Source organism: Anguilla anguilla, chromosome 4 (genome assembly GCF_013347855.1).
Source record: "Anguilla anguilla isolate fAngAng1 chromosome 4, fAngAng1.pri, whole genome shotgun sequence".
Lineage (NCBI taxonomy): Eukaryota > Metazoa > Chordata > Actinopteri > Anguilliformes > Anguillidae > Anguilla > Anguilla anguilla.
This window is the reverse complement of record NC_049204.1, coordinates 17,274,320-17,293,596: the sequence shown is the minus strand read 5'-3', so window position 1 is coordinate 17,293,596 and position 19,277 is coordinate 17,274,320. Positions and strand designations below refer to the sequence as shown.

At 41.0% G+C, this 19,277-nt stretch overlaps 1 protein-coding gene across 6 annotated transcripts in view; it reads right to left on the bottom strand.

The window, feature by feature from the left end:
• ctdspla (CTD (carboxy-terminal domain, RNA polymerase II, polypeptide A) small phosphatase-like a) overlaps positions 1-19,010 on the bottom strand; it is a 42,840-nt gene extending 23,830 nt beyond the window's left edge. For 3 of the 6 annotated variants that reach the window (XM_035412798.1, XM_035412800.1, XM_035412801.1), the window contains exon 1: positions 18,213-19,007. In XM_035412798.1, coding sequence (XP_035268689.1) covers positions 18,213-18,288 — 76 coding nt within the window. In that variant the 5' untranslated portion in view covers positions 18,289-19,007. Of the gene's footprint in view, positions 1-18,212 lie in introns of all 6 variants that reach the window. The other 3 variants (XM_035412796.1, XM_035412797.1, XM_035412799.1) reach the window with 3 other exon arrangements.
• Positions 19,011-19,277: the final 267 nt, after the last annotated feature.

Sequence of the window (19,277 nt, the reverse complement as noted above, 5' to 3'; positions counted from 1 at the left end):
ACAGATGGACTACCATTTGTTCTTTTTGAATGAACCTTGAAGGTGAATTGAATGAATTTCAACACCTCCATGTAACATTCATTCAGTTTATCTTATATATTTTTCAACTGCTGGCAGACCAGGTTCTCAGAACATTTCTAATGTTTCAAATTGTATCAGATGCCTGTGTAAACTAAGCAGTTTAAACTATAGAGAATATATTTCAAATACAAATCAGTAGACTTGTATTATTATTATAATAATTATTAGCCTATTATTAATTGATTGATTGATAATAAACAGGATGAATTAAATGAACAAGTTTGGGGCCCTCATGTGGAGGGAAGCCAGTAAGTACTGTTGCCCCTGCTGGTCAGATGAAACTCTTAATCAAGTGGTAACCAACCCTGTTCCTGTAGATCTACCATGGGTTTTCATTTCAACCCTAATTTTGCTATTTGTCTAATTTGCAAATTAATTCCACTAATTAGCAGCTCAATGCAGATCTTTAGCTGTTCAATTAGGTGTGCTTTGCTAGGGTTGGAGTGAAAACCTGCAAGATGGTAGGCCTCCAGGAACAGGGTTGGTTACCACTTCCTTCTACTCTTCACACAGCCTGCACCACAGAGCATCCCCAGAGCCGATCTCCCTTAAACAGAGTTAAACCTGAACTGTGCTGAATTAAACACACTGATCTGTTCTCCAAGGTGCCTTTTACCTTTTTTCAAAACCCTGCCTTTGAAAGGCCTGCTCGTAGGCTCTGGCTGACAGCCTTGCCTCCCCATCGTCCTCCTGAGCGCTCTGTCAGCATCCCTTCGCTGACACCTAAGACGCATATGGAGGACGACGGCAGGGAGGAGAGCTCTGCACTATCGCCTCACCCATCTTTCCATCCGCTGTGGTCCGATGCCCTGCCCCCTCACCCGTGGGCCAGCCCTTTCTCCTCCCGTTAACAAAGGAGCTGAAGAAATGGACCAATCAGCAGCGCTGATGTTCAAACCGCCAGAAGGACCCACAGCACCGCTGCCCCTCCCCCCCACCTATGATCCAACAGTTACTGTAAGCTCAGTCAGACGGGTAACCTCCAGACAGGGGCCAGAAGGTGTACCCAGGCACCTGTGAGGATTCTGTGAGACTGCGTCTGGCCATGTCTCAGTGAGCTGTCTGAGCCGTCGGAGAATTCTGCCAATCTAGCCCTGAACCAGCACGCAGACGCCGCAGAGCGGCTGTTTTCGCGAGCGTCCGCTGAGGAGCGCTCCACGGCGCACCCTACTCACTGCACCCCCCACCCAGAAAATAAACAAACACGAAGGCATGCAGACGGACACCACAAAGCTCCACTTCCATTTCCCATTGAACAAACAGGAGTTGGACCCGCATCGGAAAATTCCGATCGTGAAAATAAATATGCATAAAAATTCAAGGACACAGGACGCGGGGACTGTAATTATTCTACTGGAGCATTTCAGAACATGCTTTGCAATGTAATCTGTTAAATTTGCAAACCAAAAAAAAAAAAAAAAACAATTCAGCCAAATGAAACGCATGTGAAAGTTATGCCAATTTAGGTCCAAAATAAAGACACTGGCACATATACTCAGCCGCCACAAGTGACAATGCTTGCTACGCCTCTGTGTTGACAGCCAGGGAATAACATTAACGCTTCAAGGACAGCTGCATTTCCAGAGGCCCAAAGGGATAACTAGCACAGCACTGCGGGGACATGTAAATGTGTATGTCTGTATTTTAGTCAATTTTTTTTTCCAGTCTGGCTTGTTTTCAAAGAGCTGAACAGAAAGGCTCGCTCCAAGGGAAATAAAAAAAGACATAGTATCGTAAATAGCCCTGCGCTCAACACCATTAGCCTTTATTTGCTGCCTAGATGTTCCTATACTGGTTGACTTACATAAATGACAGTTTCCCATATTATCCATTCACATCGGATGCATATCAGGTTAAGTATCTTGCTCAAGGCATCGACAGCATGACTTGCAAAGCTATAATTCTCCAGCTACAAACCCAGTTCCTCAACCACTGTGCCCACACTACTGCCTAATAGCACAAGAAAATCAAGAAAGTTTGTCGCACCCAAAAGTTATGAACACTACGAGTTTAAAGACATAAAAATATCACACATTTGAAAAGCTATTATGAATAGCAGAGTATGAACAGGTCATACTAAACTGCCAAAGTTCCAAACTGGATTTAAAAGTGCATCTATACATGCTGACAATAAATAATGTTTTGCTGGAGCAAGTCAAGGTTATCATCACATTTCCGGAGTAAAAAGCAACAAATTACTTTTACAGAACCTACTTGTGTTCATGCTATTAAACTTAAGGAAATAATACTGAGTCTTAAGACCTCCCTGAGATCACAATCCTAAGGTCCTAAGTCCTCTAAGCTAATACAACAAGATATTCAGAACATTTTTGCTTATCTCCACCACCAAAGGGATATTTTCCCCAGCACTCTCCTATAACCATGTAAAACAGAACGTGAGCAACAAAAATCCATATTTATAGGGTGATGGCACCAATATGATGTAAATCAGAATTCTCCTTCCAGGTGGATCCAGTATAGGCTGGCTGCTGTGTTAATTATGTTAGTGCAAGAAAGAGGACTGGGAGAAATGGGGGAGGGAAGAGAGGGAGGGGGGGCGGGGCAGGTTTGGCAAACAAATTAAAAAATCTCCCAGTGCTTCACATAGCCTACTCACAGTCACAATGAGATACGTGCACACTGTATGCAGAATGATACACCCACACACAAACACACAGGCTCACTGCATGCACAAAGTGAACGGGAGGCCATAAGAGGTATACTCTCCTGGACTTGCATGGGGGGAAGGGGACCAGGAGTGAGGGGATATTTCAGGCAACTGGTATCAGGTCAAACCCTCTCACTGGAGGCCTAGCAGTCAGCACTCAGGCCAGGCGTGGAAGCGCCACCAAGTTCTCTTCATCAGTTTATATCAGTTTAATGGATAGATGTAACTGACAGAAATGAGGAACTTTCAAACACTCACAACAAATGTAAACATTTCCTGTTTTCAACAAACGGCCAAGACGAATACTAGAAAATACGAAACGATGCTCATAAATCAGACTGCAACAGAAAGCATGCGATTCCAATTATTCTTTATTCCAAAAGATACTTCCTTTCTGACTCGGTGCAAAGAGAATTTCGCAAGGGAAGAACATTTATCTTGGGAACTCTATTAGCTCCTCTGAGATGAACTGAAAATGCTGTGACAAGAACCTTCCCTGCAGGCAGTGTAATTTAAGCTCTGGTGACACAGACACCTCAATTCCCCGAACTCCGTTTCCCGACCCACCGCAACGGCAGCAGTCTCAGACCACACTTCGTACCAACATGCGCTGTGCACTGGGCCCAGCGTCCCCAGCGACACACCACCGGCGCACTCCACATTTAATTTCCTGTTCTTTAAAAGCATAATTACAGCTCTAATGTGCCTCGGCTGATGCAGGGAATTATGACACTCCGACGCAAGCAAACCAAAGCTGGAAAATAAATTAAAAGGGACACAAAAAACAGGAGCGATGGACTGGGCTTGGAGCCTTTACTGACTATGGGGAAGCCTTAAATAAACAACCATAAATAGGTAAATTAAAAAAAAATTTGGGTAGTTCAGGTTTCTTAAATTAAATATTATCAGAGTAAATATAAAGTGATTTATCTTTGGCATAAAACAAAGTACACTTTTAAATTAACAATGCTACATGAGGAAACAGTAGAGGCTGACACAAAAGTATATCTACAAAGACAGAGAAATTCTGGAATAAGCATAAACTAATAGAATATAAACAATAAATAATATAAATTAATGTAATAATTAATGACAAATTAGTTCAATTGCCAGGAGGCTGCAGGAGGCTTTCAGCAAAATTAAACTGTCTAAACTGTCATATGTCCATCCGTGCTTCTGTGTTGAAATACTTAAGCTGACATACTGTAGGAATGTACGATATTAACAACTACCTGAGCTAGTAAAAATTTGATATGGCAAACGATAATTATTTCCCTAATAAACCTCTAGTGCGTCATCCTAGCACAGTGCTGTGGCTGGGAACAACATACGCCTCCAACAACCAAATTACCCCTGACGTAGCACACCCTTTTTTAACACAAGTCTGAAAATGAAATACCCTAAATACAATTGTAAATATTTTTGAACCCTTTTGACTACAGGAATAATCTGGGTCTCTTTTGAAAGGTAACCCTTGGGAGTTTGTTTTCCAAGAATCAGAATTACATTAAATATTACTGAATCAAAGTAACAGAAGCTCAAAGACAAAACCTTTTTTTAAATTTGATTTTTTTTTGAGTGGATACAAATGCTTGTGGCAGTTATTAGTCAGTTTAGAAACATGACAGAGCCACAGTCACAAAGCTGGACAATTTTGGTTCAAATTTGATCGATGATACCACCAAAATTAGTATTCTGCATTGTTTCTAAACGATGTCAAGGTGAGTATCCAAAAAGGCCAAAACTACTGAACAACAACTTTTAAAAATTTTTTTTTTTTTTTTATGATGATGAAGTAACTTATTATATCAGCACCAGTTCATTGGTGCCAGGGAAATGATGGCTATCAGTATTGACTAAAAGTTTTATATTGGTGCACACATACCTATAACTGAATGCCAGTCGATGCTATCTGGGTGGGGGAAAAGTATTTGTAAAATCTGTCCCTTATAACATTTAGCTATTGCAAAATGCACTCTCCCTTTCTCATTCTCTTCCCAACCATACGACCAGAATGCAGAGCAACACTCCCAGTGTAATATGAGTATTTGTATTGTAAAAAAACAGGGAGAATATTTGTGTGAAATTACATTGCAATGGAAGTCCAGAATCATGGAAGAACAACCCAAGAACATAAATACCCTATTTACTTTGAAAGTAGGGCATAAAAAACGGATTATATTAAAGGAAGTTACTTCAGGTCTCTTATGACTCAAACATAAACTACAGAAGCATTGAATGTAATTTTTAGGTACACATCTATGAGCCAATTTCCTGTGGGTGACAGCGCTAGCACTACAGCATAAACAACACTAAAAAGCAAACGGCACAAGAGAAATGAAATATATCATATATTAATTAAATATATTTCTGCAAAATGTATTAAATGAAACACAGCTGCATGTGTTGACTGTTAGGCATAAGCAGTGATATACTGAAGTCTCAAAACAAGTTCATCAGTAAAAGATGTGCGTTCATCAGTGAACTTGGGAAGGGAGATGATCAGTGAAGCATTTTTTTCCCCCTAAGAGCTACTAACTCTCCGCAGCACAAGATATAATACGCCAGATTCTAATCCAGTGGTCTCCAACCCTGGTTCTGGAGAGCTACAGGGTCTGCTGGTTTTTATTTTCACCTTAAAATCAGCACCCAATTGAGACACCAGGTGAGTTGAGTTAACTGTGTAATCAACTGCTCTAATTGATTCATGAAAACCAGCAGACCCTGTAGCTCTCCAGGACCAGGGTTGGAGACTACTGTTCTAATCAAATGGGAGAAACCTTCCCACCTATCACTGCTTATAATTGCGTATAACAGTTAATACAATATTTGCATCAGATGACTTACGGCGAACAGACCATTTACGGTAAATACAGGTTACAGAAATGGCAGTGTGCGGTGCCTTGTCGGGAAGGAGACATAAATCAGTCATGCGCGCTCAAAAAGATACACTTCTCCCTAGGCACTGAAGCGGCAGAAGAACGAGCGTAAATTCCACACAGAAACACCGCGAGCCGGCACAGCACGGCCATGAGGGAGAGGCAGCGGTACCATGAAGGAAATGATTAGGGCTCAGACCGCTCGCTAAGGCACAGTAATGGAGGAGTCCTGCGGAGAGATGTGTGCGAGATTACTGAGCCAGCGCCGTCCCCACGGTAATGCGCGCAGTGCCAGGGCGAGAATGAGTCATACATCAGAGGCTCGCACAACATCGCTGCCCGTGCTCAGTGCCGAATCCCTCTTACACGGAGGCAGTGGGCGGCCACATCCACTGCCGCTAGGCTCACGTGTCAACCGAGATCCTTCAACACTGCCCTTCTGTCACCCCAGAGTGACAAGTATCCCTGAAACACACACGTACACAACCTCAGTGCTTGTTCTCTCTTGACAGGCTATATACCTATGGGAAGAGGCTTGTCAACACAACACTCTGTTTTATCATTCACGTGAAATTAATTTAGAGCATTGGGGGTTCAGTGATTGACAGCAGTTAAAAATCCAGCCGTATACTTACATAAGTTAAAATGAAATAACTGAAGGGTATGCTGGCATTAGATCCATTACTCCTATTCAGGGGATTAATATATTAGCATGCACAATAAATTAGGCTGGCATGAGCTTACAAATTTAAAAAAGTAAAATAAAATAATAATAAAATAAACAGAAAATATCTGCCAATGGGATTTGTATCATTATAAAATGGCCTCAGCATTATTAGTTTCTTTGACATGGCTGCCTTATTTAATCTTCTCCATTTTCTCTCTCGGTGCTTAATCCAGCAATGTGCCTCCGTCGATGGAGTCAGCTGAGGACAGTGAAGAGTGACAGGAGAGGAAACGAGGACGCTGGAAAATTCGATTCATTCCGTGTCACGCTGATATACACAGGTGCAATCATTATTAGCAACTCACACAAGTGCTTGCAGGTACCGAATTAGAGCACATGCCCCCTTTCCAGGACACGTTCAGCACATATACTGTAAGCCACATTTCCGTATTCAGACAGGCAAGGTCAATCAAAAGCTCAGGCCAAAAGCCTCAAACCAAAGACTGCTGGCTGCTTTTCTTGTCCAACCGCAGTGTTATACTCCCATTCGGAGATGGCAACCAAGGTCCAAATTTTGATAACAAGCTACTTGGAACAACCCTGCCCTTGACCGCAACCACATCCCTTTACCCTGGGTGACCCAATGTGGACCAAAAAGATTTTCATGACCAAAGCATGGGTTTGAGGGGGAAAAAAGCATGACCAGTAGAGAAAAACAGTAAAGCAGAAACCCTCTAATGATCACCAGGGAACTGTGCGTAATGTAATGTAGTGCAATGCACTGTGGTCACTTCACAGATCCATACTCCAGTGTGGCGGTTCAGTCTTGCACTAAATTCCAGCAGCTCTGGTTTCTTCACTATATACCGACAAGCCGTGTTGGGGGGGGGCACGAGCGTCTCTGAACTATTCCTTCTGCTTTTGTGCACGCCAATAGACTGATGGTGCCATACCCACGGTGTGGTCCACTGAACACCATGTGCCTGTTATAACTTGCTGCAGCCCTGAAGACTGATACGTAGGCTAATGAAAATGCATGTACGTATGGATGGATGACTGCAGTTGCACTTAAAGCAGAAATATTACCCAACCTCCTTATCTCTATCTCAGAGGTAGCATGTGGAAATGGAGTCAAATAACATTTAAAATAAACTGAGTTTGAGATGGCATTCAGAAAAAGGCTTTGGTGACAGTATTCTGGTCAAAACAGAAAATACGTTTTATGACAAGTTGGAAGTAATTACCTGACAAAGCATTAAGATCAGCAGAAAAATAGAATTTTTAATTCCGAAAAGAGTTCTACGGCAGGGTAAAATTTATGCAAGCATTAAACATGATAATTTAATTTGAGCCCCCTCTCTCATTGTGCTGTGGGTAGTTAATACAGCAGGTAAGTGCTTTACAAAGTTTCATGAACACCATTATTTAATTTAGGAGGCTTGCACCACACCGAACAGGGCAAAATGCAGCATTTAGCAGTTCTTAAAGGAAATGCCTGGAAGGTTAATGTGTTTCAGAGAATCATACTGTAAAGCTGTCTAGTTAACGCCATTTATTTTGTCCCTGAGGAGTCATTGTCATTGCAAATTAAATCTGCCTTTGAAGCTGAGATGCAAATAGCGGAGGTTTACAACACGGAACACAGCAGTAATCTGGAAGCCCAAAACTACTGTAACCAAATTGAGAATGGCTGATGAGTTCAGTTTCTCCTGAAATAACTTTATGTACAGAAGAAGGCATGCAGTCAACGTGTCCATTTTAGCACCTGTCATCATGCGCTAAACTTATCACTGAGGTTATCCATAACTCTAGAGATAATATTTCAGTGGTCCATCATACATACAGTACTTATTAAAGATTAGGCTGCTCTTTCAAAATGGATGGCTGCTGGTGACAGACTCCAAAATGGATAAACAGCCTCAGACCTGTTTTGACAATGCAAAGTATCTCTCATCTCTTAAGCATCTCGACTTATCATACATGATCTGATCTAATACATTGTTCTACAGGTTCTACATTGTTTAAAACGTCTTGGTGTAACATAACACACACAACTGTAAGACTCGAAAGCCTGCTCCGTGCGGATGAGTCTGGGCATTAAGTTTCATTTCAGTAAACCTGAGCTGAACTTCACACACACACTCGTCAAGATACAATTTTGTTGGTGAGTGATATCCAAGATGATCCTGAGAGCAGTGGTTACAGATCAGGAGGAACTGTGTGTGAGATCTGACCCATCAAGATAACAACGGCTTGGTGTTTTCATTACGTAAAACAACTGAAATCTGGAGCACCTCTAGGTAAGAGAGTATAAATAATTAATATAGAAAACTTCCTGCTCAATCTATAAAGCCCCAAAGCTGAAAACCAACTTTTGAAATTCCATTTTCCTTAAGGAGCACATGCACACGAGGATTTAAAAGTCACAGAATTTAAACTGAAGGGCACTTGCTGTTCTCTTTTAATTATGGATGATTTGTGAAAACATACTTAATTCAACTTTGGCAGCAGCAGCATGCACAAAAAAGTATTAACCCCAAAAGTTAAACCAACTGATATTCAGAGCCAGCCTCAACATCATGCATCTGATAAAATAAAAGTTGGGAACCAGTTTCTTAATTTTCAACAGAAATAAAGGTGTGAAAAGAAAGTGTCTGTGTAGCAGTTGTACCATCACTGATTCATAGGTTTTTGTGGTAAAAAAAAAGTCAAGTGTGAAATGGTACAAAGGAATAGAAAATAAGGAAAAACTTATTTTTTATTTATTTTTTTTAAAGAATACATTTCAATAAACGAAGCACAGACAGACCAATACATACATACATACTGTACATATATATTTTATATGTATACTTTATTACAGTTAGATCGCTCTATTTTTTACTCTTTTGCCTGGAGAAATACTTTGTTGTGCATCAAATGTGTATGTACAAAAGGTGCAATGCAACTAAAGGTGGTGTAAAGTTATTATAGCCTACATACAAATATATTCCTACCAAAAAACATTTCCATTGGTTAAATCCAAGTATAAAAGGAACAGAAATGAAAATAATTCACATTTCACATTTAAAAAATATGGGAAGGGCTGATGGGATCATTAGATATGACTCAGAGTATTTAAAATCTAACACTGAAAGCCTGTTGTTATCATGCATCTAGCCAGTCAGTGTGACACATTGGTTAAGGAGCTACAGAAATGATGTGAAATGTAAACGGTCAGCTGCCCTATTTGAAAGGAGCCTGCCATTTAAAATGTATGGCATATTTTGTGCAGGTCCAGCTTGTGAGGTCTGATTCAGCAAAGGGGCTACGCAGCTTCTATTTGTTTGCCAACATGCTACTTAAAAGGACAAGCCATAGGCTACATCCTCAGAGCTGTACCAATCTGATTATGGTAAACTCCCTCTCATCTAATGATACCTGCACGGCTTAAAGGTATTAGAGGAAAGCCGAGTTTACCTGCCAAATGCAACGTGTCTAGTTTGCAGTGAAGAAAACAGCAACACCGTTCAAGCTTAATAAAGCAAACTTGAAAAAGCCGCTGCTGATGACAATCAACATAATTATGAGTGTTATTGTAAATATGCCGTCAAATGTAGGCTTATGATGTCTGAAAAGCAGCACGGCTTTATTTTTAGCTTAAGCACACAATGTACTCCCCAGTGAACCCATAAAACCTCCACAACAAAGAGAATTTATGTCCTGTTGAGGGCAGTCAGTGTGTGAATATCTCCTCAAGAAAAACGAACAGGGAGTCAGCTGATCTACCAACAGGACAAAGTTACCTTTTCGGATTTGGTTCACAGCAGACTGCCAATTTGGTGTCCATCACGGCTGTGCCAGAAAAAAATATCACTTTCAATTAATGAGCTCATTTCCACAGCTCTTTCTGAAAAACCGCTGCTCATCTCAGGCCAAATATGAACTGGGCAGTGCAGTTCCAGAAGTGTTTAGATTTCTCACGCTTTCAACTAGATCAGTGAAAGAAATACAAGCTTATTAGCAAGTCCTGATGCACAGGAGCACATAAGTTAGACTATTCAAAGACTATTTCCTCCAATCTGAAACTGCCATTTAAACCAGATACCTCATATCATGTGATTTAGGCGTGTAAATACATACTTCGTTCAAAAAAGACTTTTTTGACTGGCCACATAACTTCACTGTCATGTGCCAAAGTCCACTGGACATAATAGCAAAAACAACTCTTTTCCACAGGCTTGCTTTATCGTTCCTGTTAAACAAGTTGCCTGAATATTAATGAAAGAGAATGCATTGTGTTGATGGAGTGGCTCTTCATGATAGACTTCCCAACTCAAGTAGTCACATATTGATTGACACTAAGCCAGATAGGTTCCCTGAAATAGTTTAATGGAGCTTTAAAATATTCAGCAGGTGGTCAGAATTCCAATGCCAATGGGTGGAAAGTCCACTGCTCCTGTTGTTGCTTTCTAGGAGTACATTTTCGCTACAAGGAACTCCCCATTTCATCAATCCAGTTTCTACTACAGCATGACACCTTAGGAAACTCTTTTATGAATCATGAATCAGTCCACCACTGTGTACACAGGCCCTAATCGTTCAGAAACAGACGTGAGTGATAGATTCTCTTCTGTTTTCCATGTTCAATTATGGAGACAATGGGGGTGTGCCCCTTAGAGAAGACCATTCAGGTGCTTGGCTGATTGACAGGCATCTCACAGGGACTGCTGCAAGTCGTTTTCATTTTAGTAGAGGGGAATCCGGGAGGCCAGTGGTTCCAGAGAAGTGGAGCGTCTAGCCTGCACCTCAATTTTTAATTAGCAAGGCTCAAGCAGACATTCTGGCTAAGCACGTGGGCATAGCGTGCTGGGTAGGTCACAAGGGGCCGCATAAAGTGAGATTGATTAACCAAGGGTTTCCATCTCACCTCTAATTTCAAAAATGCTAATTTGACTGGCTGGCATAACATGCATCAATCGCAGGCCGCCTGATGAACGAGGCCGTGCCTTGAGGGGGGACATCTGTATTTCAAAACAGGTGCATAGGTAAACATAACAATTCCGTTCCATTAGAGGGCTGGGAAATACGGATAAAGCTGATTTCAGCAATTTGCAGCGCGTCCCCAGCCACAATAAGGAGATTCAGGGTTGACTTTAATCAGTGTGGGATTCCCCACATTGTGGTGCTTCTGAATACATCTGCAGGATGACTGCAGATTTAGAACCTTTATTTTAAAAAACGATTCATAAGACAACATTACTGCTGAGGTTATCTTTACTGGAGTATGGGCTATTCAATCAAATACATATCTATAGGGGCATATGCAGTCAAAACTAACCAAAGGAAAACTTCTGTAATACAGCACCAAATCACAATAAAGCGTTCTCACTGCAGAGAACCAGAGAACAAGTGTGGACATCTGAGGTTCATGGGGGGTTGCAGCGCAATAGGTCAGGTAATATTAAACACACCTGCCTTTCCCTGCCAAAAGCATCAGGTTTGGTTTCACATTTCTAGCACCCAGCTCAATGTTTCCATAGCACCACAGTGGATAAAATACAATAGCACGAGGTGGGAGGAAAGGATTCTTGTTTATTCAAAAATACTTTCCACCACCCTGGTAATGTGATATTAAAAAAAGAATGAATTAAAAATGATGTACTCATTAAATTAATCTGTTCAGCATTAAGCACAGGGCATACCGGGTCTCATTTATTCTCAGTTAGTCACTGTTGAAGTTACCCAGGTAGAGACTCATTGGTATTACCCAGAACATGAATAAAATTTTTTTTTTTTTTTTTTTTTTTAAGAGAAAATTGTGTTCTTTAATCCACCAAATAACTGAAATTTTATAGAATCCATTGTGTGGAGTACTCGCAGCATGTTGAATGGTTTTACTATTAGCAGCTGATAAAACTTTTACTCTGAAATCCTATTTTGAATCACAAATGGCCTCATATTCATTGTTACACAAAAATGTTTTTTTCTACACATCATATGCCTTAAACGTTATGCTTGCTTCACCCCTAAAATACTAAAAGAATAAAGTCTAGTGACACTCCACCGCATACAGTTAAGATGCAATGTGGAAGTGTGCTACAGTGGCAGGTTTGCGGGTTGGTCTGAACACCCTCTGAACAGATACTGTGCACCGAGTGCCGTTCCTGGTTCCACCTGGGCTGCCGTTCTGGATCTGCGCCATCTCCTCTCAGCCTCTTCCGTTGGGCCCGCTGGATCTCTCTTCTGTCGGTGGAGGAATCGTAGGTTGTTTTCCCTCCCGATGGCTCGGCCTCAACTCACTCCCCCTCATGTTGCAAGTCTTCATTTCATGCCAGCTCTGCTGCTTAATATTGCATCTTTTCAAGGATTTATAAGTTGAGCCTTTAAACAAGGGCTTATCAATCATTTGAGAGGGAGTGTTGCAGTGTCATACCGTAGAGTTTATTTTTTCCATCCTTATGCGAGACTACCCATGTGTATGATGGACTCTCATCCCCACTGGAGTTAATTAGGTTTGATTAAGATGTTAATTGACAAATGATCATAACATTATTATATGATTATAACATTACCTCACATTTATGTGATGAAATGTGACTGTGCATTGTGGAACACACAGCTGAATGTCTCCTGAGCAAAAGACACACTGCTAATTTTGTTCATTTGTGTCTTCTGATGTAGTAACAATGATCTCTTTCAAAGCAATCTAAATTAATTGGGTGTCCTGTTCAAATAATTGAAAAGCTTAATGCACTAATTGAGTTTGAGCAAGTGAGACGTGTCCCTCAAAATCATTTGAGAAGCAAACAAAAATTAATTGAAGAACAAATTTGGCTCTTTCTCTTTTTATTTAGGCTACACAGACAGTCGAATCGTTTTCACAGAGAACTTAAAGCAAATGGCCGTTAATATGGACAATCCAAATCAATGTTCAATTAAAAGCTCAAACTAGCCTAAACAGAGCTCCACTGAAAAGGAGGCGAATTGGGAATGACAGCACTTTGCTGTGGTGCTTGACTCAGCCATTAATTAATGACAGGCCTTTTTCAAAGCTAAGTGCGTGAACTCCTGAGAGGTTCCACAGACCAGAATCGGGAACACTGCCATAGAATGACAGTAACTGGGTGGCATCTTTCTTTTTAAAAATGTAACAAAAAAGAAAACACACACTGCTCGCTGTGTTTGCTCATTGGTAACACACAAACCCATGCAAACACACACACAAAACATGGCCAAGAAATAACATGTTATGCATCAGAACACATTGAATCGCACCTGCTAAAATCAGTTGCGAGTCGTGTGAGAAATGACAGCAAGCTCCAGCTCCTTTTATCCTGAGGAATGCGCAGCAGGACATAATCTCTTTGATATCAGATGGCTGTCAGCAAGGAAGTTGTGCGTCAGTCTTTGTAGGGGCTCCGTACCTGGGGCTAATGCTGCAAACAACCACGGAGTGCCATCTGCACTAGGAAAATACAAATGACAAGAAAAAAATCCAGCACTTTATAAAGACTACCTTGGCTACTTGACTTGTACATGTTCACTGTCCTTTTCCGTTGCCCGACAGCCACTGTAGGCAGTTTCCCTCACGCGGTGAGCCTTGATCTGTTACAGCACACAAAGCACCGGTGCAGGCATAACAGCTTATTTTCCCCTCACAGCCTCAAAGCTGCTTCGTGTTACCTTTGTAGTAGCCGGTCTCCAACACTGGAACTGCCTCACAGCCCTCGGCTATTCCGTCTGGCAAGTGCACCCCACACATTTCCTGTCCCGCACATGATAAGAGGTTTATGCGCACTGTACCTGAGCAGGGTATCGATATAAAATGCAGGGGTGATGCAAACTGGCAACCCGTGAGTTGCCGGCTGCTCAGAGACAAAACAAAATACAATCGCTATGCTAAGCCATGGAATATGATGTAGCAAAATAATCTTCATCAAACCAGCTCTGTTTAACATAGTTGATACAAAACCAGTAGGGCCAAAACCAGGCTGCTAGGGATGGGGATTGAAACCAGGTTCTACAATAGAACCGGTTCTAAATTTCTCAAAACCTGAGAAATGGTAAGCGCCGACTTCATCGATTCTGCTATGCGATTCAAATAGACATGCTTCTTCCTGCTGATTATTTAGCATAAATAAAACTCCAACATTTGTTATATATGCCCAAATAATACATAGGTATGACACAGCAACAGCAACTAAATAAATCTCCCAAAGAACTATTGTGTTTCTGCGAACATCATGATTCAACCAATTGCAAAGCTGCCAAATGAAATGCGCCAATTTCTCTTCTCCGCTTTGCCCATCCGTCACTCACTCACTCACTTGCTGACAACATGGCGGAGCGCCCAAAGCGGCCCAAGACTTGGCTAAATTTAACAAAAACAGGCCTATAAGACAAAGAGGAAGCAAACTGCAATTTATGTAATGGTTGTTGTCTTACAAGCGGGGCAAAACAATGTCAATGCTGAAGCACCTTTCAGCGGTTCACCATTTGAAGCAGAAATACAATGCATTTGACTCACTACGAATCCCTCACATCCCTGTTTTCGCAGAAGCATCCCCTTAGCCACATAGCACGACCATTTCTTTGACTGTAAGTAGTTAGCTATGTTTCTATCAAATCGAATTAAATCCCCCAAATTCACAAAGTTTTCACGTTTGCTTGTGGTGGATACATTTTTATCTGATAAAAAGAAATGCAGTAGCCTATATTGCAATAGAAATGCATTTGGTCAGTCTTTGACAGGCATCTTACAGTACTCTATGCCTCACTTTGAAAATGCAATATTTTCCCTGGCATGTTCGTAGGCCTGGCACAAATAAATGAATTACAAGACTTAAATACCTAATGAGTTTCCTTAACATCATTTCTTAAAATCTGTCCCTTACGTTTTTTTGTTTTTTTTATCATGTTAACATGAACAAATGATACATTCCAAGATTGGTTTCCACCACACGTGAGAACTACCTCACAGCCATGAGACTTAATTACAGTATGAATGCTAGTTTCAACTGTTAAGATTTTGCTTTTTGTATGAAAGCAAAAATGGAACTTTAAAGGTTATCTATCCACCCATCCATCCACCCACTATTATGAGGATTACAGCTAAATGTTACTAGTCGGCTACAAAGCAACATGATAACCTAAACCAATAAATGAAACTTTCATGGTTGCATGTACAAGTAACAATGTTTACTCACAAAGAGACACATTTGTTTTTACCAAGAAAAGAACTGCAACACCAGATGCCATGGTTTGTTATTCTCTGACAGCCTTCTACTCTGCTGATGGGGGGGGGGGGGGATTGCACAAACTCTAAAACTCTTTGCCTTCGAAAAAAATATGAAAAAAATTTGAGACATTTAGAGGGGAAAAAAGACTGGATGACCTCAAAATTGAGTTTCCATACTTTGCCAGCTGCAAATCCCTCTAATTACAGTAAAACCAGCATGCATGGCTATTGTGGAGCTGTTCTGCACACACAGATCAACCTGGGAAACCAGTAAACAGTTCATGCTGAATTACATAATGTGCAGTTCTACATAACGTACTGAGCGAATCACTCAAACAGATGACAACTCAATGTTTTTTTTTCCTTTCAAGCAAAAACAAGAGTGTTTTTTCTTGCAGGATTAATGTGCTGCTCTGTGCTTGGGCCCTTTCGTCCTTTCTGAAGGAAGCCATGTCGCGAAGGTCGGCTACACCTCCCTCATTCCAGACCTGTGAAGTCACTGAAGAGACCCGGAAAACCACAAATTTTCTGCTCACAGCAAGGAAACAGCAAAGAAACTTCTGAAATGCATGTTCCTGACCTGGCGCTTTGGAGAGGCAACCAGGCATGAATGTGGGCTTTTAGGCGGCTCCACTTGAATTTACATGGACCAGAATTGTGGGGGACGGCAAAGAAGTCCCTGTTCCCCCCCATCCAAACCAAGTGGAGGACAGTATTGAAAGCTGGTAAGCACAGAGCAGATTCCCTGCTCTGGGCCTCAGTGAATACCATTGCCAAAGAACAAGGAAAAACTCCAGAGCCAGTGACACTTTCCTCATCTGTAAACTGCTGCAAGACAAGTATCCTGTGTTGTTGCAGCAGGAGCTCAACTCCCTGCTATTACTGTCGCAATATTGCTGTGAAGTACTTCAGTTTAGCTGTTTGAATACAACTGCACCATGCACAGCAAAAAAAAAAAAAAAAAATCCTCATCCACCCGTTCACAACTGAAGTAGGCCTATATAACCTTTGGATCTCAATTTTTGTACAGAAAGGCCAATTTAAAAGAATGTCACAGAGCTACAAACAGTTCATTGGTGGACTACTTAATAAAAAAGCAGAAAAGTCCAGAGGGTACTTTAGCTTATTTTCTAGGATACCTACAGGAAGAGAAGAATATCTAAACTAAATTTCCATGCTAATATGGATTCAAACAATTGAATCTGTCTCCTGCTAATTTGTAAGGGTGCTAAGGGACTCCTGGCGTAACCTTACTCAGTTAAGCTACAACCATGTGCTTCTGAGCAGTGAGACATTATTACATTGCTCATCGCTTCAACAGTGAGATAACCTAAAACATCATCTGTGTGCTGACCGCAAACTGTAAACACTGTTATTCACACCCGTTTCAGGGAAACTGTTCATTGAAGATTAGATGTGGACTAGGCTACATTTTCTTAATTTAAAGGTTTCGTGCTATAAACACCAATCGGACAATCCTCGGGAAATAATACGTTTCAATTCACAGTAGCCTAGTTTCCACTGGTTAATCAGTCAGGTGTATTTTGTAGTAAATTTTAACTTTAGCTAGCTATCTATGCATTTTTTTTCCACCATCAGAGCAAACGTTAGTTGGATCATTTTTCCGTCCGAAATCGATGCCTACAGTCGGGTGGCTTGTCTTTGATTCATCATTATCTTATAAATCGCAGCTGCTTACACAAGTGTGCATGACAAACGTCGATAACATTTAGCCATATTTCATTAACAAAAACACATGATCTTGCAGATTAGGCTACACGACTTTTTGGTGGGTAACCGCTATTATAGCCTACGAGACACTGACAGCTTAATAAACTGAATGACAGCAAAGGACGATACGCCATGTTGCATGCAAGTTTGAGCGTACCTAACATTGCTGTATTGGTTGGCTAAAGCAAGGGTATAATATAGCTATACAAAACTTAACTATAGTAAGTTTGTCAGTAGTTTGCTGATTTATATGTCAAAAACAGCGGACGACTGCCTAGCTTTAGTCCCTAACGTAATATAGCTTTCTGGCTGGTCCCATTCAAAACAAGAGCTTCTCCCATTTTCTGCTACTAGATAGCGACCTATCGTAGTCAGTCATTTGTGTAGAAGCTAATGTTATAGCCAATGTTAGCTATATCATAAGAAAACACATCTAGTCTAGCTGGTCAATTCAGCAAATACTAGCCTACAAGTCACATCCAAAATTAGACAGCTAAGTTAGCCAACGCTGGCACGCAGTTAAGAAGTCATCATCATCCACATCTAAATGATGTGATGTCAAGAAAAGTTATTTAACGTACGCGAAAATGAATGCATTTAGGTAGCTAACGTTGCCCTTCGTGCAATATGTGTAGCTAACAAAGTATTACAGATAATATTTTAAATTCATGTTTGCTTGCTCTACTGACAACATCCGTTCACACTAGCTAGCTATATCGATAGCTTAGGTAACCAGATACATGCTTTACTGTCAAAAGTTTTCACGTCTGCCTCTGATCTTCGTAAAGGCTAGAAAGCTATCGTTTGCCCAGATCACTGCCAACTTTTGTTAATCGCTCGCAAGATGAATTCCATTGTAACAATGGTGCAACTTTAAAAAATAAAACTTGCAAGCTGACAGGCTGGCTATTCATGCATCGATAGAGCGCCAGTCGTTTTGCAAATGCAAATGTTTCATTCTCTTACCTTTTTCTTGACTTGAAGAAAGGATCTCCTCCTCCTTTGGGTTAGCAACCTGGGTAATTATGGACGTGTTGTCCATGGAAACGGGATGGTATTCCTCTTAATTCACTTTATTTCAGAATATGCAGCTAGGCAGCTTTTTTAACTGGTCTACTTGATAGCCAAACAGTATCGTTACTGCTGGCTGAACACTAAAAAACAGCGTAGTCCGAACACAGAGTGCAGGCCCCCCTTTGTTCACCATACAGCTAATCCCATTTATTCCTTGACGCATAAGAACGTAAAAATAAAAATTTGATTAATAAAATGCATAAATTAAATCTAGCTAACTTTGCTAGCCACCTAGCCACGTTAATTCAAGTAGACTGTATCCCGCATAGGTTTAACTCTCGTCGGGGAAAGCAGCCTTCGTTTCTTCGGTATTTTTTTTACCAGCGATTTAGTCAAGGCATGCAACAATGTAATCCTGCTTTGGGGTTTTTCTACATTTTAGCAAATGGTGAATTGTTTCTATATGTTCTTTCCAACATGGAGGCGATGGCCGTTTTCACTCCACAAACCGACTAGCTATACTGTAGCACCGCGGACTGTGTGAAGGAGGCGGTTTCCTGGAGCCGTCCTCCCTTCCCAAAATGAAAAAAGAAAAAGAAGGGAAAATCAGGAAAAGATTATTACGCGTGCTGGACCACAATATCAAGACACTTGCTTTGTGTGAACACCCTCGGGTTATGCAGGGTAGCTCATCATCAGAAACGACTTAGTCCAGGGGTGTGATGAAATCAGGATTCCACCACATAACACAGCAAACAACTGTGTGGTTGTAGCACTTGTCGATTTTCGTCAGTTTATTCGTCACAGTTCACACACAAAATTGAGACTGGGATGGCAGGTATTCCATATACCTATACAGTACGGATAGTTTGGCGCTTTTCAGGGTTTCCTACAGAAATAACCACAATGATCACTTCTCAGGCCTTAAGAATATTAACTTCTGTACCTTCTGATCTCATATAAACACACATAATCCAGATGCAACTTTATACGTTCACATAATAAAGCCCCAAACCT